Genomic DNA, 14,677 nt, shown 5'->3' with positions numbered 1-14,677 from the left:
CTTCTTTCTCATCCCATCTCTGTGACATCGTCTCTTCATCAATCTCTTCAATGGTGGTTGAACTCCTCAAATCTTTCCAGGGGTCTTCTTTTTCATCTACCCCCTCACTCCATGGTCATCACCACGGATGCCTCCCCCTATGCGTGGGGAGCTCACCTCGGAGATCTACGCACCCAGGGACTCTGGACCTCTCAGGAGCGTCGACATCACATCAATTTCCTGGAACTCAGAGCCATGTTCTATGCTCTCAAGGCCTTCCAGCACCTTCTCTGCCCTCAGGTTCTTCTCCTGTGCACAGACAATCAAGTCGCCATGTACTACATAAACAAGCAAGGTGGCACCGGATCTCGCCTCCTTTGTCAGGAGGCTCTCCGCATCTGGACCTGGGCCACGGCCCGCCATCTCTTCCTCAAGGCTGTCTATATCCAGGGCGAACAGAACTCCCTGGCCGACAACCTCAGCCGCATCCTTCAACCTTACGAGTGGACTCTGGACCCTTCCACGCTCCACTCCATTTTTGCTCGCTGGGGCACTCCGCAGGTGGACCTCTTTGCGGCTCCTCACAACCATCAGCTGCCCCAGTTCTGTTCCAGGCTCTTCTCTCCTCACCACCTGACTCCAGATGCATTCCTGCTCGACTGGATGGATCGGTTCCTCTATGCTTTTCCTCCTCTACCTCTGATGTTGCGGACGTTATCCAAACTCCGCAGGGACAGGGCCACCATGATTCTCATCGCCCCTCGGTGGCCTCGCCAACACTGGTTTTCCCTCCTGCTTCAGCTCAGCGCCAGGGAGCCCATTCCTCTTCCGGTGTTTCCTACTCTACTTACACAACAACGTCAGTCTCTACTGCATCCCAATCTGTCTTCGCTCCACCTGACAGCTTGGTTTCTCTCGGGCTGACCTCCCCAGAAAATCTGTCTCAGCCTGTCCGTCTCATTTTAGACGCCTCCAGGAAACCGACCACCCTTCAATGTTACCATCAGAAGTGGACCAGGTTCTCCTCTTGGTGCCTACAGCGTCATCACGATCCCACCTCTTTGCAGGTGGAAACAAATACTGGACTATTTGCTCTCTCTGTCCAATGCTGGCCTCAAGTCTACCTCAATCAGAGTCCACCTCAGTGCCATCACTGCGTTTCATGAGCCTATCCTCGGGAAACCTCTCATGGCTCATCCACTGGTCTCCCGATTCATGAGAGGCCTCTTCAATGTCAAACCACCTCTGAAACCTCCTCCTGTTGTCTGGGACCTGAATGTGGTTTTATCAGCCCTCATGAAACCACCTTTTGAGCCTCTTGCCACAACTTCGCTCAAACTTCTCACCTGGAAGGTGCTATTCCTCATTGCCATCACCTCTGCCAGGAGGGTTAGTGAGTTACATGCACTGGTAGCCGATCCACCGTTCACTGTTTTTCACCATGACAAAGTGGTTCTGCGTACCCACCCTAAGTTCCTTCCCAAGGTGGTCTCGGCTTTTCACCTCAACCAATCCATTGTGTTGCCTGTCTTTTTCCCGAAACCTCATTCACATCCTGGGGAACAGGCGTTACACACTCTAGATTGCAAGCGTGCCCTGGCCTACTATCTTGATCGTACAAGGGCCCACCGCTTGTCCCCTCAGCTCTTCCTGACCTTCGATCCTAACCGTCTAGGTCGCCCTGTCTCTAAACGGACGCTGTCCAACTGGCTCGCTGCCTGCATCGCGTTCTGTTATGCTCGGGCCGGTCTGTCACTAGAAGGTGCTGTCACGGCCCACAGGGTTAGAGCTATGGCTGCTTCTGTTGCTTTCCTCCGTTCCACACCCATTGAGGAAATCTGCAAGGCTGCCACTTGGTCCTCAGTTCACACGTTCACTACTCACTACTGCCTGGATGCATTCTCCAGACGGGATGGGCACTTCGGCCAGTCTGTACTACAGAATTTATTTTCCTAATGGCCAACCATCCCCCCTCCCTCTTTGTTAGCTTGGAGGTCACCCATGCGTAAAGAATATGCTGCCTGCTTGTCCTGGGATAAAGCACAGTTACTTACCGTAACAGGTGTTATCCAGGGACAGCAGGCAGATATTCTTACGTCCCACCCTCCTCCCCGGGTTGGCTTCTTAGCTGGCTTATCCTAACTGGGGACCACGCACTCCTCCGTCGGGCGGGAAGGCACTCGAGCACGCGCGGTGCGGTCAACTAGAACCTTCTAGTTAAAAAGGTCCGTACCGAGGGCTCCGTCGGTGACGTCACCCATGCGTAAAGAATATCTGCCTGCTGTCCCTGGATAACACCTGTTACGGTAAGTAACTGTGCTTTTTGCATGTGAGTGTATAACTCGCCATGGATAAGGGTGGGGGATAAATAAATAAACAAACAAACACAACTAGGTTATTTAGTCTGAGATTCCTTCTAGCAAAGGGAATAAAATATATTTTTATTCAGTTCTGGCTTCATTTTTTGTGTGAAAAAATATACTTATATATAGGGCCGGATTTAGATAAAAAGAGGCCCTACGCTATTCCACTTTTGAGGCCCTTTCACCTCCCATTTTTAAGTTTGTAAATTACATGAGAGATAATAAAATACATCATTACTGTGATATATATCAATATATTAAATGAAACATGTTGTTATTGGTACTAACCTTTATAAAATGTGACACGGATAATAAAAAAAAAAAAGTCGAGAACACTTATTTGGACATTTATTCTCAGCACCATATATAGTACTTGTAACAATAACTAATCAAACATAACACACAACATTGCCCCTTCCTATGTCCATAGTACCCCCAGTGCATCCTTCCTTACCTCACCCCCCCTCCGATGCCCGCCTGCCTCCCATCCCCCTTCCATTGAATCCCCCATGCCATCCTGCCTGCCTGCCTTCCATTAACCACCCCCCCCCCGCCTGCCTTCCATTAAACCCCCCAACCCCCTCTGATGCCAGTCTGGGCTGCCCTGTCCTGACGGATCCACGTGTTGCCTCTCTCCCCGCGGGGCTGGGCTTTGCCCAGCTGTTTCCGGAATGACGTCTTTCCCTCCCCGATCCTCCTCCCAGGGCGAGAAAAAGAAAGGAAGAAGCCGAGTTGGCGCCCCGTTGCGGCAGGAGCCAGTTCCGATCCCGAAGCATAGAATTTCTCCTTATTTTCGGTTCAGTGTTTTAGTGTTCACTGTTTTTAGAATAGTGTAATTTTAATTTTGCTAACAATTTGAATGTAGGCCCCTCTTGATCTTGAGGCCCTAGGCTGAAGCCTAGTTAGCCTATAGGAAAATCCGGCCCTGCTTATACAGTGGTGCCTCGCATAACGAACGCCTCGCACAACGAACGCTGCACACAACGAACTTCATGTCTTGATTCACACAACGAACTTCGTTTCACACAACGAACTTCACACAACGAACTTCGTTTCACACAACGAACTTCGTTTCACACAACGAACTTTGTTTCACACAACGAAGTCGCCCGAGCTACCGATGTATTGCATCCTTCCGCGCAGGCACTGCAGGCAGTCGTTAGTCACTGCGCTTAATTGCCCTCTCTCACTGTATACAGTCGTCCTTTTAAGATAAACTCAATATTTTTTATATATCATGGCTTCTAAAAAAAGCAGGAAGGTGATTTCTGTTGAAATGAAACGGGAAATAATTAGAAGGAGTGAATGTGGGGTAAAACAGTGTGACCTCGTCAAAGAGTTTGGCCTCAGCAAGACCACCATTTTCACCATTTTGACAAATTTATCTTTTTTTATGTCATCTTAGCATATTTTATGCTGCAGAACGAATTATTTTTTTTAACATGTATTGTTATGGGAAAACGCGTTTCACATAACGAACTTTTCGCATAACAAACTTGCTCCTGGAACGAATTAAGTTCGTTGTGTGAGGCACCACTGTATATGCTTACAAGATAACAATCCATGCTAACTGAATTACATTAAAAAAAAAAAAAATTAGAGGCTTGAAGGAGCTGTCTGGTTTTTCAGTGTGGTTCTCAATTTGAAACTAAAAGACACCTTTTTTGGGATGATTTATTTCTTGGGTTATAATTCCCATTTTAGCTTTATCCCAGGACAAGCAGGCATGATATTCTCACATGTGGGTGACGTCATCTACGGAGCCCCGATGCGGAAGCATTTTCAAGCAAACTTGATTGAAGATTTAAGTTTGCTCTGCTGCTCCACGCATGCGTGCCTTTCTGCTCCACTAGGGGGCGCATCCCCTCGTGGTCTCCAGTTCAAAATTTTCCACTGAGCCTAGAAGTCGTGTTTTTTCAGGCTCTGCCCCAACTGCCTTCTAGCACCACGATTTTTTCTTATTTTTCTCGATTAAGTCGCTGTGCGCAAATTTTTCTTGTTTCAACTTGTTCCTGCTTCGTTTTTGACTGACCCAGAGGCTTCCGGGCCCCCGTGGCCGCGTGGCTACTCGAGCCGCAGCCAGTTTCGATTCTATGTCCCGGCCTTTGACCGGCTTTAAAAAGTGCACCCGGTGCGAGCGGCTTCTTTCCATCACAGACCCGCATCGCCGGTGCATCCTCTGCCTGGGGGCCGCTCATCCAACTGACTCCTGCCCCCAGTGTGCTACTTTCCAGAACCGGGCCCTCCGCCGAAGAAAAGCCCGCATGGCGGATCTCTTCGCCGCCGACCAACCCTCTACCTCGGCCTCGAGGTCGGCCTCGGCCCCGGCCTTGACCTCGGCCCCGAATACCCGAATACTCAAATCCGAAGTCCTCAGGACAACAGAAAGCCTCGGCTCCGGGTAAGTCCCCTCTTCCCTCTTCAGGTCCCGTAACAGCGAAGAAGCCAGCCTCGGGGACACCGATGACGCATGGCGGAAGTCCCATGCTTACAGCCCCGGCGAAGCCCTCCAAGCCTTCGGGCCGTGCCTCCACCACACGGGAATACTCTGATACGAGGTCGCCCCCGGTGGAGCGCACCGAGGCAGTGGACATGCCCTCGATGCTGTCCGTGCCCTTTTTCCAGGACCTACTCCGAGCGATAATTTCATCGGAGCTGTCCGCTGCAATGGCCCATCTACAACCGGCCTCGACCTCGACCCCGACCCCGCATGTGCCAGACCAGCCTGAGCCTCGCGTCGAGCCACCCCGGGGAAAAACGCGCAAGCTTCGCCGTATCCCATCCTCCTCGGACTCCTCGCCGAGACACCCAAGGCGCTCTCCCTCCACAGACCGCCGCGGGGCAAAACGTCGTGCTAAACCGACGGAAACCTCGAACCGCCGTACCTCCAAGAAGGCCCGGGGTTCTCCCACTCTACGGGCCGTTCACCTACACCTCGTACAGGACCGCTGAGGGTGACGGAGCTATCACTCTCCAACCCGCGCATCCTCCGAACTACCCCTCGGACCGGGGCTCCGATCCGAGGTTTCAGACTTTCACCGAGGGAGTCCGGTTCGAGGTCACCGAGTCGACATCGATCGGTACCCCGAACCCCGGCATCGTCTCCGAGGGGCTCCTCGAGACGTCGGAGATTCACGACCCCGGAACACTTTCATAGTGCTTCCCCGGTCTCGGAGCGTGGATCGGAGCAGGAGCCTCGATACTCGAGGGAAGCCTCCCCATCCTTCTCCACCCGACGGAGGTCTCGTTCACCGACCCCGCACGGGGCCTCGGGAACATCCCGCCCATCCTTCTCTCGCTTTGTCCAGGACATGGGCCACGCTTTGGACTTGGACCTCCAGTCCGACTCCAGATACTCTAAGGAGTACCTAGCGGAGCTGGATATGCCATCACTGCCCAGAGAGTCCCTTCGCTTACTGCCTAACCCGGTACTCCAACAGGCTTTCTTCAGGAACCTGGAGACCCCCTATATGGTCACAGCAGTACCCTCCAAAATGGAGGCCAAGTACCGTACAGTACCCTTCCCGAGATTTGAACAACTGCAACTCTCCCACCAGTCGCTGTTAGTAGAATCCTCCTTGAAAAAGGCTCACCCCTCCAGGGTCTCAGCGGCGGTCCCCCCAGGCCGAGAAGGCCGAACCCTAGACAAGTTCGGCAGGAGACTATATCAAAATGTGATGATGGCCTCTAGGGTGCAAAGCTACACTTTCACCTTCACATCTTACCTCAAACACCTCATTGGACTACTGAGAGCCTTTGAGACTGACTTACTGGCCTCACGCCAAGGAGCGTTTAACCTGCTTTCAGAGTCCCTCTCCAGCCTACGCCTCCATCTATTCCACGCGGCCTACGATGGCTTCGAACTCTCCTACAGAGAGGCAGCCTTTGCTATCGCCATGCGACGCCTAGCTTGGCTGCGCCTGGTCGACATGGACCCCAACTTACAGGACCGGTTGGCTAACCTCCCCTGCGTGGGTAAAGAACTGTTCGATGACACTATTGAGGCGGCTACAAAACGCCTCTCCGAACACGAACGCTCGTTTGCCTCCCTCGTGCGGCAAAAGCCTAAACCGCCCGCGTCCAGGCCCTTCAGGGCCCCTCCGCGCCGCTACCCACAAAAATCCACTCCTGCCTTCTCGCGGCCTCCGCCCAGGCGTCCGCAAGCCCACCATCGGGCTCTGCCCAAGTCCCAACCGCCGTCCTTTTGACGGGATACGCGGAAGGGGGCAGGCCCCCTCCGCCATAGTTCCAGGCCTCCTTCCCATCGGGGGTCGCCTCAAAGTCTTTTACCCTCGCTGGAAACAAGTCACGTCGGACGCATGGGTCCTTGGCGTGATTTCATCAGGATACTCTCTCAACTTTCGGGCCATCCCTCCAGACAACCCCCCAAGGAATTGCCCTCCCAACCGGACGCAGCTACCCCTACTCCTCTCTGAAGCTCGAGATCTGCTTCACCTGAGAGCAGTAGAGGAGGTTCCCCCTGGCCAACAGGGGAAGGGCTTCTACTCCCGTTACTTCCTGGTACCGAAAAAAACGGGAGACCTTCGCCCAATACTAGACTTGAGACGCCTCAACAAATTTCTGGTACGGGAAAAATTTTGGATGCTTTCCTTACCGACCCTCTACCCCCTGATCGACGAGGGCGACTGGTTCTGCTCCCTCGATCTGAAGGAGGCGTACACACATGTTCCAGTGCACCCCGCTCACCGCAAGTTCTTGCGTTTTCAGGTGGGAGACCTGCACCTGCAATACCGAGTCCTCCCCTTCGGCCTAGCATCATCACCTCGGGTCTTCACCAAGTGCCTCGTGGTGGTCGCAGCTACCCTACGCTCCCAAGGTCTTCAGGTATTCCCCTACCTGGACGACTGGCTGATCAAAGCCCCATCCAGGGAAGGGGTTATCTCAGCGACCCAACAGACTATTATCTACCTACAGAGTCTGGGGTTCGAGATAAACTTCCCAAAATCCCAACTATGCCCCTCACAGTCCCTACAATTCATCGGGGCAACGCTGGATACGGTTCGCCTCCGTTCCTTCCTCCCCCCTCCGCGTCTAGAGGTGTTAGTAAATCTGAGCCGAAGGATCTCACTGCTGACCTCGGTATCAGCTCGACAGATGATGACTCTCCTGGGCCACATGGCCTCCACCGTCCATGTCACACCCTTCGCCCGCCTCCATCTGAGAATCCCTCAATGGATCCTAGCCTCTCAATGGCGTCAAGACCCGATCGATCGTCCCGTGACAGTGACTCCTTCCTTGCAATGATCGCTCTGCTGGTGGGCCGACTCTTCAAATCTTTCCAAAGGTTTGCTCTTCCTCGTCCTTCCTCACAGCAAGGTACTCACCACGGACTCGTCGGAGTACGCTTGGGGAGCCCACCTGGACGGCCTCCGCACTCAGGGGATGTGGTCGGCAGAAGACCGCCGCTGTCACATCAACGTGCTAGAACTCCGGGCCATCTATCTCGCAGCTGTAGCTTTTCAACATCTGCTTCATGACCGGGTGGTTCTCATCCGAACCGACAACCAGGTAGCAATGTACTACGTAACAAGTAAGGGGGGACAGGGTCTTGGTCCCTCTGTCGGGAAGCCATACGCCTCTGGAAATGGGCAATCTCCAACAACACCTTCCTTCGAGCGGTGTACATACAAGGAGAACAAAACTGTCTGGCGGACAGACTCAGCCGCCTCCTCCAGCCACACGAGTGGTCGCTGCACTCTCAGACCCTACGACAGGTGTTCGAACAGTGGGGGACGCCTCAAATAGACCTGTTCGCATCCCCCCACAATCACAAACTGCCCCTCTTCTGCTCCCGGATACACTCTCCGGACCGACTCGAGGCCGACGCCTTCCTCCTCGACTGGGAGGGAAGGTTTCTGTACGCGTTTCCGCTGTTTCCTCTGATCCTGCGGACGCTGGTCCACCTGAAAACGGTGAAAGCCACCCTGATCCTGATTGCTCCTCGCTGGCCACGCCAGCCTTGGTTTTCCCTTCTACTTCAACTCAGTGTCAGAGATCCACTGCCTCTGCCTCGGTTTCCCTCTCTACTATCACAGAGTCAGGGTTCGCTGTTACATCCCAATCTTCAATCTCTTCATCTGAATGCTTGGTTTCTTTCCCCCTGACTTCTCTCCCTGTGTCTCAATCAGTCAAGGAGATATTGGAGGCCTCTAGAAAGACCTCGACGAGAACCTGCTATTCTCAAAAGTGGACCAGATTCTCAGCTTGGTGCTCCTCTCACAGCCAGGACCCGGTGTCGGTCCCCGTCCCTCTGGTCCTTGACTATCTACTTCAATTATCTCACTCCGGCCTAAAGACCAACTCCATTCGAGTACATCTCAGTGCGATTGCGGCCTTTCATCAGCCCCTGGAAGGAAAAGCCCTCTCGCTCCACCCCTTACTCTCTCGCTTCATGAAGGGTCTTCTGAATGTCCACCCTCCTCTCAAACCCCCTCCGGTGGTTTGGGACCTTAAAGTGGTTCTGGCTCAACTAATGAAACCTCCATTTGAGCCCCTAGACAAATGCCATCCTAAATTCCTCACGTGGAAGGTAATTTTCCTGCTCGCACTCACTTCCGTTAGTCACTTAGTTAGTGAGCTACAGGCTCTGGTAGCGGACCCACCCTTCACTGTTTTCCACCATGACAAGGTGGTACTCCGCACACATCCAAAGTTCCTGCCTAAAGTAGTGTCTGATTTTCACCTCAATCAGTCCATCGTCTTGCCCGTGTTTTTTCCCAAGCCCCACTCTCACCCCGGAGAGGTGGCACTTCACACTCTTGACTGCAAGAGAGCGTTGGCCTTTTACCTCCAACGCACTCAACTACACCGGAAAGTCCCACAATTGTTTTTGTCCTTCGACCCAAACCGGTTAGGCCACCCAGTTTCCAAGCGCACCTTGTCCAACTGGTTGGCCGATTGCATCACCTTTTGCTACGCTCAGGCTGGTCTCGCGCTGCATGGTCGAGTAACGGGACACAAGGTCCGAGCGATGGCAGCCTCCGTAGCGTTCCTCAGGTCCACACCTATTGAGGAAATCTGCAAGGCTGCCACGTGGTCTTCGGTTCATACTTTCACCTCCCACTATTGTCTGGACTCACTGTCCAGAAGCGATGGCCGGTTCGGCCAATCGGTATTGCAAAATCTATTTGCTTAAATTGCCAACTTCCCTCCATCCCTTTTCAGTTAGCTTGGAGGTCACCCACATGTGAGAATATCATGCCTGCTTGTCCTGGGATAAAGCACAGTTACTTACCGTAACAGGTGTTATCCAGGGACAGCAGGCATATATTCTCACAACCCGCCCACCTCCCCGAGGTTGGCTTCTTTGCTAGCTAAGTGAACTGGAGACCACGAGGGGATGCGCCCCCTAGTGGAGCAGGAAGGCACGCATGCGTGGAGCAGCAGAGCAAACTTAAATCTTCAATCAAGTTTGCTTGAAAATGCTTCCGCATCGGGGCTCCGTAGATGACGTCACCCACGTGTGAGAATATATGCCTGCTGTCCCTGGATAACACCTGTTACGGTAAGTAACTGTGCTATATGACAGATGGATGATGTAGTCATCATGTTTTGTTTACGGTATATCATGACTAATGCATAATGAAACCTGTACTTCAGTGACTGTAGAGAAAAAGTGGGGTGGAATTAGTATTTTCATTGTCATCTAAGCATGTTGGTGTTGACATGAACACAATGAATTGAAGAGATGGCCATTTATTGAGCAGAAGCCTGTTTGTTGAGGCTTAGGACCAGCTGGCTCATTTCTTGTTTGCAGAAAGAGGTGCTATCATGTCCGAATGGAAGAAAACTGTGAGGTGTGGATTGGAACTTAAAAATACCACACTGGGTCAGACCAGTGGTCCATCTAGCCCAGTATCCCGTCTTCAAAGTGGCCAATCCAGGTCATTGCCCGTAAAAACCCAGATAGTAGCAACACTCCATGCTACCAATCCAGGGAAAGCAGTGGCTTCCCCATGTAGGTCTCAATAGCAAACTAAACAAAAACAAAAGATGTGGAAAACACTGCCTGAGTGGTTTAGGTAAGGCAGGAACAATGGCCATGTTGAAAATTGTCTAGCAGTACTAGTGATTGGTGGGATATAAATAATTTTAATACATTGTTAACCAGAACCCCTTTTTCTCTTGCATCTGTAGTGTGAGTCTGCCATTCCAAGGGGATTATCTGGAAGTCAGCAAGAATCCAAAGTACAAGAAGCTCAGTGATACCGTGGAAGATAAGATCATAATCGCTGACGTTGTAAACAAGATCAACAGAGCCAATGGAAAGGTAAAAGAAAAGGCATGCATTGGTCAAAATCTTGAGGAGTGAGTGCATGCAACTGGCTGTCAATCTGTGCTATGATTCCACTCCTGAACGTACCTAAACATGGGTTATGTAGAAACTACGTACCTTCTTGTCGCCAAACATACACTTACTGTACATGCGTAACCCCTGTGGTAAATTTACCCGTGGGGGCATGCTAGATGTTTCAAAAATAGGAAGGATTTTACCCTTTGCGATTAGAAATGTACATAAAAATGGCACTTTTCTATCTGATGTACCTTTTCTATCTTTGCACCTTAATCATCTTATTTCCAGTAGAAAAGCACATGAGTTCTGAACTTGTGGGTAGTGTATCTTCACCTGCAAGGCATGCAGAAGACATCATCTAAATTTTAGGTGAAGCCCCAGAAACTCTTAAAAATCCCCAAATCAACTCCACCTGATGTCTCTCATAGACAGTAATGGGCTGTACTCACTGTTCTGCCATGTGCTGAGCCTGCATCAGCTCTCACTGTAGCTGGCTGAAGGAAAAGCTCTTCTGCCTCAGCCAAGCAAGCAGGTTCTCCAGAGGCTTGTCTCTTCTGGCTGCCTTTTACACAGGCCAAAACAGCCTGAAACCCTCTATCCCACCAGTCTCCACGATTTTTCAGGGGTAGGGGGACACAGCCAGCACCCACAAGGTCTCCCAAGTAGTGCGCAGCCCAGATTCAGCCTGCACTCATGTGCTTCAGTTAAAACCTGGTGAGCAAACTAAAACCCGAGCCAATCCAAATGTTAGGCAGGCTGGTCATAGAGGTGCCCTGCAGTAAGGGTGGCCCGCCCAGGTAGAGACCTCAGAACACTGTGTCTACAGCTTCTCCTAGGCAGAGCTGTCCTAGGATTACTGAGAACCTCTATAGCTTAGAATTGTAGGATAAGCGAGATATAAATTGTTTAGTTTCAAGTTTCAAGTTTATTTAATGTTTGATATAATCGCAATATCTAAATCCAATGCGATTTACAAAACTAAAAATATCAAAACAATTGCAACAAACATGGTATTAAAAACATTGTGATTATAAAATACTAAGAAAAGAAATGAAGGGAAGAAAAAAAAAATAAATAAAATAAAATTGAATTAAATACAATGTAAAAATAAAATAAAACGGTGGGTAGGACATGAAAAGGTTGGGGACGGTACCAACTTGATTTTTATTTAACAGTATTCCTTGTCCAGATAAGTTCTAAGAAAAAGTAAAATGATTAAACCAGAAAAAGGTCAGATAAAAGCATCCCTAAATAGCCAGCTTTTTAGTAAGCCTTTGAATTTAGCAAGTAGTTTTTCATCTCTAATATTGAGAGGTAGGGAATTCCAGATTTGGGGAGCTGTAACGGAGAAGATCGTGTCTCTCCTTGAATATATAATTTTTAGTGAAGGAGTAACCAGCAGAGATTTTTCTTCTGATCTAAGAGATCTTGTAGGTGTGTATGGTATTAAAAATCTTTCTAAAAATACTGGAGCTTTATTTAGTAATATCTTATGTGTCAATAGAGCTATTTTATAAGTGATTCTATGAAGCACCCAAGAAGCCTCTAAGAAGAACATCAGATGATACCCCAAAAGTAAGAAATTTAACAGAGTAGATGAAAAAAGACACCTTCTCAACTTGCTTGCAGAAGGAAAAAAAAACCTGAGGAGAGAGGGCAATGCCCAGTGATGCAGGGAGGCAAAGTTGAAAATACAGATGATGCCTTCTGCATAACTCGAAGGTGAAGGTGCACTACCCACAAGTTCAAGACTCATGTATTTTTTGCACCAGAAATTTGTTTTAACCTGTAAGTAGAAACAACCAGATTTTTTATCTTATTCTAGATTTTTATTTTGTATTTTTGAACCATATTTGACCTGGCATTCTCCTCTTGCTCCACTGGAACCAGGCTATAAGTTGAGTGATGGTGTCATAAGTCCATATGTGAAACTACCTAGGGGCAACATTCCCATTAAGCAGCTTCAAACTGTATGGAGGCCCTCTGTCAGTGTTGGTGCCGTGAGGATATCAAAATAGACTTAACTCTATTATAATATCTTCTCCCACTTACTTTATTTCAGCTATGGCAGTACTTGTTCTTGGCAAGGAGCCTCATATTATAACAGCTGCCTTCATAATCTGTTGTCATGGGCCATTAGAACATTAGAATAGCCTTACTGGGTCAGACCAATGGTTCATCAAGCCCAGTAGCCCATTCTCATGGTGGCCAATCCAGGTCACTAGTATCTGGCCAAAACCCAAGGAGTAGCAATATTCCATGCTTCCAATACAGGGCAAGCAGTGACTTCCCCCATGTCTTTTTCAATAACAGACTATGGACTTTTCCTCCAGAAACTTGTCCAAACCTTTCTTAAAAACCAGCTATGCTATCCACATGGTAGACAAGTGGGTATAGTAGGTTTTCAGGAGTTTTGGAGGGCTCACCATACAGTACATTATAAGGGGATTATGGTGAGATAGACTTCTGGCACTATGGTGCCCCACTGCTTTGCTGGCATGTCTGTATGATCAGTCCATTATAATGCTGGCCCCCTCCCACGACCAAATGCTCTGGATTTAGACCTTTTGAACTTGAGACATTTCTGTGGTCAAAAATGGCAAACAACCCCCTCCGCCCCGCCTCCCCCCCCCCCCTTATACAAAACCGTAGTGCGGTTATTAGCACCGGCCGGCACTAAAAACCACACTACGGTTTTGTAAAAGGGGGGGAGTTAATTATCCTAAGGCTGGACGTACTTAAGTAGACAATTTTTAAAAAAAAAAAAATTGGATGTCTAGCGGTTTCAAAAACGTCTACTTCTCCACTTCTGAGTTTGGATGTTTTGTGGGAAATGTCCACAATCAAACTCAGATGTCCTATCAAAAATGCCACTCCACGTTTTTAAATTTTCTGGTTTTAAATTAGAGAAAACTTGAAAAAAAAACCAACAAAAAACCCTATCCCTTTCATGCTTAATTCAAACAATTTTCTTTTCTAAGACTAGTCTATCTATCACATGAGACATTTCTAGTTTATGTATATGCTCCGTCCTGTTTCTATAGTCACAGTCCCACTCTGTCATCCTCCTGCATTTACTTGTTTGTATGTTTACTCATTGAAGGGAGCACCCAGAATTTTCTTGTTAACAAAAAGCAATATCCTCCTTGCCGACCAAAAGTCAGGACAGAAGAAGCTGGAAGTGCCTCTAGGAGATATCACTAAAGTGTCCATGAGCTCACAAAATGATGACTTCTTTGCTGTGCACCTCAAGGAGGTAAGCTTGGGTTTCCTAATAACAGACCATTCTAATTTGGATTCAATGGATTCAATGGAAACGACTTTTTTCTTTAGGCACAGGATGGCAAGTCTACACAATCATTTTGAGTCATTACTCACTTGAATTAGGGGGCCAGATATTGAAAGAACATAAGAGAACATAAGAATTGCCATATCCGGGTTAGATCCTGGGTCCATCAAGTCCGGTGATCCGCACACACGGAGGGCCGTCAGGTGTGCCCCAGTATTTGATAAAGTCCCCATGTCACTGTATGCTTCCCAAGGGAGATGTGCACCTAATATACCCTTACCCGTGTCACTCTATGCCACACCTAAGGAGATGTGCATCTAGTTTACCCTTAAATCCTAGAACGGTGGTTTCTGCAATCACTTCCTCCGGGAGAGCATTCCAGGCGTCCAGGCGAGAAGGCAGTAACGCCCCGTGGATGTTCTTGTACTTTCAGTGATGGCCATTTTCTGCAGTTGTCTGTAATTACATAGAGATGTGATACTTGACTATATTCTACTGAAAACTATTGAATTAAAACTAACCACAGCTCCTTCTTTCTGGCAGGGTTCAGCAGCTGCTGGTAAAGGGGATTTTCTGTTCAGTAGCGATCATCTAATTGAAATGGCCACCAAGCTTTATCGAACTGCTCTGAGCCAAACTAAACAGAAGATTTTCATAGAGATCGCTGATGAGTAAGTGCCTCCTTTATATTTAACATGTGCTGGAAGTACTAGGGCAGTGAACCTGAAATCC

At 49.2% G+C, this 14,677-nt stretch overlaps 1 protein-coding gene across 9 annotated transcripts in view; it reads left to right on the top strand.

The window, feature by feature from the left end:
• MYO1B (myosin IB) overlaps positions 1-14,677 on the top strand; it is a 423,667-nt gene that overhangs the window by 388,785 nt on the left and 20,205 nt on the right. For all 9 annotated transcript variants that reach the window (XM_033945224.1, XM_033945231.1, XM_033945228.1 and 6 more), the window contains 3 exons: positions 10,500-10,632; positions 13,760-13,912; positions 14,489-14,616. In XM_033945224.1, coding sequence (XP_033801115.1) covers positions 10,500-10,632; positions 13,760-13,912; positions 14,489-14,616 — 414 coding nt within the window. The remainder of the gene's footprint in view (positions 1-10,499; positions 10,633-13,759; positions 13,913-14,488; positions 14,617-14,677) is intronic.

This window comes from Geotrypetes seraphini, chromosome 5 (assembly GCF_902459505.1).
Source record: "Geotrypetes seraphini chromosome 5, aGeoSer1.1, whole genome shotgun sequence".
Taxonomy (NCBI): Eukaryota; Metazoa; Chordata; class Amphibia; order Gymnophiona; family Dermophiidae; genus Geotrypetes; species Geotrypetes seraphini.
The sequence above is the reverse complement of the archived record's forward strand: the minus strand, read 5'-3'. Positions and strand labels throughout refer to the sequence as shown.